We start from the raw sequence: 9,601 nt of genomic DNA, 5'->3' as shown, positions 1-9,601 counted from the left end.
AGCTGGAAACGGGGAGAGACAGTCAGATAGACTCCCGCATGCGCAGACCGGGATCCACCCGGCACGCCCACCAGGGGAGATGCTCTGCCCACCAGGGGGGATGCTCTGCCCCTCCGGGGCATCGCTCTGCCACAACCAGAGCCACTCTAGCGCCTGGGGCAGAGGCCAAGGAGCCATCCCCAGCGCCCGGGCCATCTTTGCTCCAATGGAGCTTCGGCTGCGGGAGGGTAAGAGAGGAAGGAGAGGGGGAGGGGCAGAGAAGCAGATGGGCGCTTCTCCTGTGTGCCCTGGCCGGGAATTGAACCCGGGACTTCTGCACGCCAGGCCGATGCTCTACCACTGAGCCAACCGGCCAGGGCCAACTGGTAACTTTTTAATGATCTGAACAAGTTCTAGCTCTATGGTGTTATATTTGTTTGTTTAGAGCTGCTATAATAAAGTGCCATAGAAATTTAAACAACAGAATTTATTGTCTCATGGTTTCATAGGCAAGAAGTCTGAACTCAAGGTGTTGGTAGAGTTAGTTCCTTCCTAGGGCTATGAGGGGGATTTGTTCTAGGCTTCTCTTCTTGACATAGCTGGACATTCACATGGCATTCGCCCTGTATGCGTGTTTGTCTTTAAATTTTTCCTTGTTATAATACCAGTAATATTACCTTATGGCCTACCCTTATGACCCCATGTTAACCATATTACCTCTATAAAGACTTATCTCCAAATAAGGTCACTTTCTTAGATATTGGGGATTGGGACTTCAACACATAATTCAACCCATAACAGGTAAGAAAGTAAACAGGTTACCAATCTAGATTTTTTTTTTTGTATTTTTTTCCTGAAGTTGGAATTGGGGAGGCAGTCAGACTCCCGCATGCGTCCGACCGGGATCCACCCAGCATGCCCACCAGGGGGCGATGCTCTGCCCCTCTGGGGCGTCGCTCTGTTGCAACCAGAGCCACTCTAGCGCCTGAGGCAAAGGCCACAGAGCCATCCTCAGCGCCCCGGCAAACTTTGCTCCAGTGGAGCCTCGGCTGCAGGAGGGGAAGAGAGAGACAGAGAGAAAGGAGAGGGGGAGGGGTGGAGAAGCAGGTGGGCGCTTCTCCTGTGTGCCCTGGCCGGGAATCAAACCTGGGACTCCTGCACGCCAGGCCGACACTCTACCACTGAGCCAACTGGCCAGGGCCCCAATCTAGATTTTTATCTCTTCACAGCAAGAATCACTAGTGGAAATCATGTATATACTTTACTTATGAAATTCAATTATTTGGCCTGATCTGTGGCGGCGCAGTGGGTAAAGCGTTGACCTAGAATGCTGAGGTTGCCGGTTCTAGGCCCTGGGCTTGCCAGGTTAAGGCACATGCGAGAAGCAACTGCAATAAGTTGATGTTTCCTGCTCTTTCTCCCCCCCCTCACCTTTCTCTCTGTTGTCTAAAAATCAATAAACCTTTTTTTTTTAATTCAGTATTTGAATACTTACATAAAGATAACATATCAGGTGATTTCATTTCCTTATATATATTCTTACACTAATTAAAATATTTTTCCTTTTTTAAAAATAATAATCTCAAGGGACAAGGTTTTCAAATTAGAATCCTAAGGTGATGCTTTTGCTGTTTTGAAAAAGCTTTCTGATTTAACATATAAAACTGGATAGCTCTGTTCAGTAGAATATCAAGATGGCTGCAGCTTGACTTTTCTTAATTTTATGTACTTGTGACTTTATTCTTTTAAATAATTTTGACCAGCTGGTATTCTATTTGGTGATAAGTTGCATCTATACTCTGCCAAATATTCTGATAAAAACTAGAAAATGTCCAGCTTCTTTTTAAACATGACTTCCCCTTGTGACACTATTCCCAAATGACTTTAGAGTCAAAGATCCTTCCAGCTCTTGTAACTAGGTTATACCACGTAAAATGAGCTTGGAAATGCAATTCCCAGGGACAACTGCAATGAAAACTACACACTGGAACCACTTATTTTCAGACACTTGTGGATTTAAGTTTTCCCTGAGATGGGAGAATGTGCCTGGCCTGTAGTGGAACAGTAGATAAAGCATTGACCTGGAACACTGAGGTTACCGGTTCAAAACCCTGGGCTTGCCTGGTGAAAGCATGTAAGAGAAGCAGTCAATGAACAACTAAAGTGAACCAACTTTAAGTTGATACTTCTCACTTCTCCGCCCCCACCTCCTCTCTCTGTAAAATTAATAAATCTTTAAAAAAAAAAAGGGAGAATGTGTTTTTTCAGTGATCATAGGCTCTAGCAAAAGGGATTTTCCCTTTTTTTTAATTCATTTTAGAGAGAGGGAGAAACAGAGAGAGAGAGGGTAGAGACAGAGAGAGAGAAGGGGGGGAGGAGCTGGAAGCATCAACTCCCATATATGCCTTGACCAGGCAGGCCCAGGGTTTTGAACCGGTGACCTCAGCACTTGCAGGTCGATGCTTTATCCCACTGCGCCACCACCACAGGTCAGACCGGATTTTCCTTTTTAATTATTTTACATTATTCAAAATAAAACATCGAAATGTATGAGTGAACAACTATATAATTCATAAGACTGAATGAGTACTGTAACCTACCATATTTCCCCATGTATAAGACTGTCCCATGCATAAGACACATCTTAATTTTGGGGCCTGAAATTTGAAGAAAAAAAAAATGTATTACATAGTTATTGAACTCAAGCTTTTTTGGGGGGAGGGACTATACATTTCTTTTTTTTTTAATTTATTCATTTTAGAGAGGAGAGAGAGTGAGAGAGAGACAGAGAGGGATGGGGGTAGGAGCAGGAAGCATCAACTCCCATATATGCCTTCACCAGGCAAGCCCAGGGTTTAAAACCGAAGACCTTAGCATTCCAGGTCAATGTTTTACCCACTGCACCACCACAGCTCAGGCGAACTCAAGTTTTATTCATCATAAAATTCATACAACTCCTCATTACTGTCAAAACTTCCATCCATTAGCTTGTCCTCATCTGTGTCTGATGATGAATTACTGTCTTCAACCATGAGCGCAAAAACAATCACGAAAAAGTGGGAAATGCAAGTAAAAAAATATATAACCACTGTATAAGACGCACCCAGTTTGTAGACCCCACATTTTTTCTGGGGTAAAGTGCGTCTTATACATGGGGAAATACGGTAGTATGATATGAAAAGGACTTGTTACAGATTTTCAAACTGTTGATCACATTAGTTCCTATGATATAAAAAATTCTAAAAATGAATAAATTACCACTGGTGGGAAACAAAGAGCTAAATAGTAGGGAAAAAAAAGATGTAAAACCTTATAATACCTGTAGCCAATATGTTAATATCATCTACAGAATAATTTTATATTTATTCTACTAGACCAGGTCTCTTAGGTCCTTTCTCTGGATAAATATCTTTAAGTAGTAAAGTGGTAACAAATGATAAAAAAGCCACTAAAGTTATTACTATCCTTAGGGCTTTGAACCAATTGGGATAATGTGGCAAGAGAAAAAGTTCAATATGTAATGCTATCCCCATACCTATTATTACTGTGACCATAGCTTCACTGAGATTTTCAGAGATAAGGAAGGCAAACCATGAAAACACAACAGGAGCTGTACTACTAGCTAAGTTGAGCAAGTCTGGTTTTGCTGGGCTGCCTTCTGGCAGAGCAAAACCCCATCTGACCCCTCCCAAGAAAGATAGGAAACTGGCTCCATAAGCCATCTGAGTAAAAGCTAATATGGGGATATAAGTCTCTGTCATCACCATGACCAGTGGTGGTGCAAAGAATGGGATTAGTCCCACCAGAGATATGTATAATGCTGGCTTTGGGCTGTCAGGCAGGTATGTGATAGTTTTTGGTGGCCTGGCTGAAAGTACTTCTTGTTTCTGCTTTTTAAAGCTGCATGGAGAAGTATGATAGAATTGTGTTTTGCTCGTACACACTGGAAACGATGAGAAAGGCCAAGCCCTTAGAAAGAAAGGTGAAAAGTTCTGCTGGAGACATGTCTTGATAGAATGTATTTCTATTCTGCTGGTTCGTAGTCCGACTGTGAAAGGGTACTTCAGCATCTATAGAGAAAACAGAACCAGAAGACAAAAACAGATTTAAAAAAACCAAATGTCTTAGTTAATTTCAATCTAGAACAATATGAAAATAAACTATTGTCTGACTGGTGGTGGCACAGTGGATAGTGTGTTGACCTGTAACTCTGAAGTCCCTAATTTGAAACCCAGAGGTCTCCGGCTTCAGCAAAGGCTCATCAGCTTGAGCGTGGGGTTGCTGGCTTGAAAGTGCAGGATCATTACCATGATTCCAAGATTGCTGGCTTGAGCCCAGAGGTCTCTGGCTTGAGCAAGGGGTCACTAAAAAAGGAATAGCCTGACCCAATGGTGGTAAAGTGGATACAGCATCCACCTGGGACCCTGAGGACTCAGGTTCGAAACCCTGAGGTTACCGGCTTAAGCATGGGCTCATCCAGCTTGAGTACAAACTCACCAGCTTAAGCGCAGGGTCATCGTCTTGAGCGTGGAATCAGTTTATGATTTCATGGTTGCTGGCTTAAGCCCAACGTCACTAGCTTAGCTAGAGCCCCACCCCAATCAAGGCACATATGAGAAAGCAATCAATGAACAACTAAACTGCTGCAACTATGAAGTGATGCTTCTCATCTCTCTCCCCTCCTGTGTCTTTCTCGCTAAAAAAAAAGGTAAAGACTGCATGTTTAGTATTTGGCATTCTAAACTGCTCCTATTTGTAATTTGCAAAAGCGTTTGCACTAATCACTGTGGGAATACTATTTTATGAAGAGAAAAGCAATCTAGCTTTATGGACACTGCATCCTTTTTATATTCCCATGCCTCTCTACACGTCTGCCTAGAATTCTGGCTTACTACTTTTCTATTTGGGAATTTGTCTTTCCAAATTCAACTTAAGCTTTCTCCAGTCTGATTTAATGCTCTGGTACCCTATGTGGTATACTTCCAGGATCATATATTTTTTTCTATGCTGTAAAAAATATCGCTAGTGCCTTTCATGGTATATGGCCAAATAACCTTCCCTGCTGAGTCTGTGCTTTAGTGAGCAGATTCCAGATTTCAACTAGTAAAAAGATCAACAGTAACTCAAGAAGTGTTAGATGAAAGGAAAAATGAAAGTTATTTAAGAATAGTGCCTGACCAAGTGGTGGCGTAGTGGATAGAGCACCAGACTGGGATGCAGAGGACCCAGGTTCAAAACCCAAGGTTGCTGGCTTGAGCGCAGGTTCATCTGGTTTGAGTTCAGGGTCACTGGCTTGGCTGTAGACCCCCCAGTGAAGGCACATATGAGAAAGCTATCAATGAACAATTAAGGTGCCTCAATGAAGAATTAATGTTTCTCATCTCTCTCCTTCCTGTCAGTCCCTCTCTGTCTCTCTCTAAAAAAAAATCCTGATGATTCCTCAAAATGCTAGTAATGAATCCATCTTGAGGCCTCTTTTTTCCTTCTGTCTAGAATGTTCTTCCCTGAGCTACCTGCATGGCCCATTCCCTAACTTCTCTTCTGACCACCTTATCTATAGAAAGTGCAATGGTAAGTCTGTTGTTGACAATTCGTATTGCCTTCCCCTGTTTTATAGTTCTCCATAGCATTTACCATTTGACATATTAAATATTTTCCTTATTTGTATTTATATGGAGAGGATTGTTTCGTCTTCTCTTTCACTACTATTGCCCAGCCAAACCATGCTTTGCAAGTAGTGTTCAAATATTTGCTAAATAAACCAACCTGTAAGGATGCTTGAGAAAACTTCTGGATGAAGTGAAGCATAATGGGCCCTAAATGAAGTCGTGTTCAGGAAGATGCCAGGCAGTTCTGATGAATGTATTTTTACAGCAAGTGGACAGGCTGAATCAGAAGCATATTGCTGTGTACAAAATAAGGTGACATTTAATTTTATACATAATTTTTAAAAAGTAACTCAAGAACTTCTTCCATATAACAGTTTCCTTTTATAACATTAATGTTCAAGAAAATCAGTAAAGTGTTAATATATCTTTCCTTCTCTGGAAAGAGGAATCCACAGAGATCTGGATTTTACAGATAACCTCCATTATTTCCCAGTTGTGTGACTTGGATAAATTGCTCCCTTTAAGTGTCAATTTTCGGCCCTGGCCAGTCGTCAGCTCAGTGGATGTCCTGGGTTTGATCTCTAGTCAGGGCACACATGAGAAGCGACCATCTGTTTCTCTTTCCCTCCCTCACCCCCTACTCTCCCTTTTTCCCTTTCGCAGCCAGTGGCTCAATTGGTCCGAACATGGACCTGAGAATAGCTCAGCTGATCCCAGCGTTGGCCTCAGGTGCTGAGGATAGCTCAGGTGATTCGAGCATTGGCCCAAGATGGGGGAAGTCGAGTAGATTCCGGTCAAGGCAACTGTGGAAGTCTGTTTCTCTATCTCTCCTCTCACTTAAAAAAAATAATAAGTGCCAATTTTCTGATCTTTAAAATTGAAGGTCATAGCATCTGTTCTTTTTTCCGCCCTTAGTTATTTATTTTGGGACTTAGGAGCTTACAGCTCAAAATAATGATAATAATACAACTCAGCTGTGAGCCAGACACTATGTGTTTTGTATGTATTAACTCATTTAATACAATAACCTCATTAACATGGTGCTAAGAGACTATATAACCTGTTAAGCTAAAGCACAGACTTTGGAGTCAAGCAATCTGGATTGGAATCCTGGCTCCACCATTTATTAGTTATGGGACTTTGGACAAGTTATTTAATCTTGCTATGGTGCAATTCACTTACCTTGAAAATAAGGATTTTAACAACACAGGGTCATTGTAAAAATTAAATCAGTTAACACATGTAAAGAACTGAGAACTGTGCCTGACAAAAGCAAGCACTCAAAAAATATTAGCTATTATTCCCTCCTTACACAAAAGGAAATTATTAAGAATCCTGTCGAATATAAGCAGCCAGTAAGTGACTGAGTGAGAATATGAATCCAAATGTCTCATGCGAGTCCCATTCTTTTTTTCTTTTCTTTTCTTTTTTTTTTTTACAGAGAAAGAGAGAGAGAGAGTCAGAGAGAGGGACAGGGACAGACAGACAGGAACGGAGAGATGAGAAGCATCAATCATCAGTTTTTCGTTGCGACACCCTAGTTGTTCATTGATTGCTTTCTCATATGTGCCCTGACGGCGGGCCTTCAGCAGATCGAGTAACCCCTTGCTCTAGCCAGCGACCTTGGGTCCAAGCTGGTGAGCTTTGCTCAAACCAGATGAGCCCGCACTCAAGCTGGCGACCCGGGGTTCTCAAACCTGGGTCCTCCGCATCCTAGTCCGACGCTCTATCCACTGCGCGAGTCCCATTCTTAAGGAGAATGGGGTGTCTAAAAAACCCAAAACCCAGTTACTGCTTCATTAACAACTGAAATGAACTAATTTCTTGTTCACAGATCTGAGAACTCCTGTATACTGGTCAATGTCTTCATTCTATACATAAGAAGCCAATAGGGCGTTAAGTTATCCTGGGCCTCTGAGTTGATCTTAAAATTACATACACCAACTGAATCTCGAACACATATTTGTTTGCAGGGCCCACACATTCACTTTTGCTCAAAATTACCTGCGTAAGAACCTTCTGGATGAGTCCAATTAAAATCTCAGCGGTGGATGGCTCAGTGGTAGAGCGTCGGCCTGGCGTGCGGAAGTCCCGGGTTCGATTCCCGGCCAGGGCACACAGGAGAGGCGCCCATCTGCTTCTCCACCCCTCCCCCTCTCCTTCCTCTCTGTCTCTCTCTTCCCCTCCCGCAGCCAAGGCTCCATTGGAGCAAAGATGGCCCGGGCGCTGGGGATGGCTCCTTGGCCTCTGCCCCAGGCGCTAGAGTGGCTCTGGTCGCAGCACAGCGACACCCCGGAGGGGCAGAGCATCGCCCCCTGGTGGGTGTGTCGGGTGGATCCCGGTCGGGCGCATGCGGGAGTCTGACTGTCTCTCCCCGTTTCCAGCTTCAGAAAAATACCAAAAAAAAAAAAAAAAAAAAAAAAAAAAAAAAAAAAGGTAAAATCTCAGCGGTCCCTCCACCTTCGGAACTCCGTATGCATTGTGTGATACGTACTTTCTAACTAATTCAGGGGTTACAGCGAGTGACAACCTAAAGCTCAGGGACGTGCAACTGGTGAGGGAATTAAGGACAAACCCAAGAGTTAATCTGCTCCATTCAGGCGAAATCGCTCAGTAATTCCACAGCTCCCCCAACCCCCCAAAAAGTTGGAAACTGCAGACCTCAAAACCTGCATGAGAAAAAGGGATGGAGTCTGGACGCAAGGATCCTCGGTAAACTTTGGCCAATGCCCGCGGCTCTTACTGCCAACCCTTAATGCCCTCGGTCCCAACCGGCATTTGTGGCAACAGCCCTGCTACTTACTTGCCAGTGTCGTGCAGGAAGACGGAAAACTGAGCTGCAACATCAGTCAGGTACCCCTGAAAAGGCACTTCCGGCAATTGGAGTTACACAGTCTCTCACTTCCTGACACCGGAGGTGGGGGAGGGGAATAAAATCCGGGTGGGAACTTGACCAACGCTAAATGGTTCCGAAACTGAGCTTTGCTCTCTATCTTGGGTCCTTCTCTTAATTCTAGTGAAAGCCAGCTTTTGAAGTCTGTAGAATAGCTGAATAATCCTACCTCCCATTCCAGGTTTCCCTGCCAATTCGGGAAGGTAGAGTGCAACTACTGAAACAATCTCAGAGTGATGGTGGAAGAGGTAGGAGAGATTTGGAGTCTAGGCCAAGTGTGACTTGGCCAAATTGCTTGTCATCTCTGGAACTCATCTTTTAGTTTGTATAACAAAGGGGCACATCTCACTGTGCATTAGGATCCTTAATTACTAATACTATTTAAGAAAAAAAAACTTTCTACTTCCGTTCTCTTTGCGGGACTTGGAAATTTCATTAATAAAGAGCACAGGGGCAGGATTTTACCGCCCATGAAAAGTGTGATTGGTGATAGGAGCTTTAGCGGTGATTCAGAAAGATCATTCGTCCTGTCACCCTTCGCTTTAACTTTTGTTGGCTATGTGACCTTGGGCAAGTTCCCTTCTCTGAGTCCCCCTTTCATAGTCTGTCAAAGGGGAACAGCACCAAGCAATTTGAGCGGCTTTCTTAATACAAGTAAGAAAACAGCTCAGTGGGCCCAGTTCCTTCATCCCTCCAGATTCTAGATAGCATAGTGCCCAGGTTGCCGGCCATCATGTGGTTTAGCGTCCAGTGCAGGATGGGCTCACAGCAAATTCTTCGCAACAGTAACCGCTTCTAGTTGCGATACGGTTTCACTTTTACTTCCCTCTCTGTCTGTTATGGCAGCGCCGCCCCTTCCCGTAGTGCAATATACCCAATGAGACTTTGGCTGGGAAGACAGCTTCTCCACTGGGCACTGAGGCCAGAAATCCGCACTGCTGGATCTGGCGCTTGACGCCAGCTGTCGGGCAGAACTACCACTCCCAGCGGGTCGCGCGTCGGGCCCAGCGCGCTGACTTCCAGAGCCTAACCGTGTGGCCCTCTGGGGGCTGGAGTCTTAACAAGATGCGCACGTGAAGGGGCGGAAGGTGGGCAAGGGTCGGAAAACGCACGCCCTTGT

The 9,601-nt window shown here is 44.1% G+C and overlaps 1 protein-coding gene across 3 annotated transcripts; it reads right to left on the bottom strand.

Moving 5' to 3' along the window:
• Positions 1-1,556: 1,556 nt before the first annotated feature.
• On the bottom strand, positions 1,557-9,563 carry TMEM69 (transmembrane protein 69). 3 transcript variants are annotated; one of them, XM_066376187.1, is made up of 3 exons: positions 8,392-9,563; positions 5,746-5,884; positions 1,557-4,049 (listed from the first exon to the last, which is right to left on the bottom strand). In XM_066376187.1, the coding sequence occupies exons 2-3, from the start codon at positions 5,785-5,787 to the stop codon at positions 3,342-3,344; spliced, it is 750 nt and encodes a 249-aa protein (XP_066232284.1). In that variant the 5' UTR covers positions 5,788-5,884; positions 8,392-9,563; the 3' UTR covers positions 1,557-3,341. The 3 variants fall into 3 exon arrangements, with proteins under 3 accessions (XP_066232284.1, XP_066232285.1, XP_066232286.1); XM_066376188.1 differs by lacking the exon at positions 8,392-9,563 and adding an exon at positions 7,593-7,784; XM_066376189.1 differs by lacking the exon at positions 8,392-9,563 and adding an exon at positions 6,281-6,410.
• Positions 9,564-9,601: the final 38 nt, after the last annotated feature.

The sequence above is a fragment of the Saccopteryx leptura genome, chromosome 3, assembly GCF_036850995.1.
Source record: "Saccopteryx leptura isolate mSacLep1 chromosome 3, mSacLep1_pri_phased_curated, whole genome shotgun sequence".
Lineage (NCBI taxonomy): Eukaryota > Metazoa > Chordata > Mammalia > Chiroptera > Emballonuridae > Saccopteryx > Saccopteryx leptura.
The sequence above is the reverse complement of the archived record's forward strand: the minus strand, read 5'-3'. Positions and strand labels throughout refer to the sequence as shown.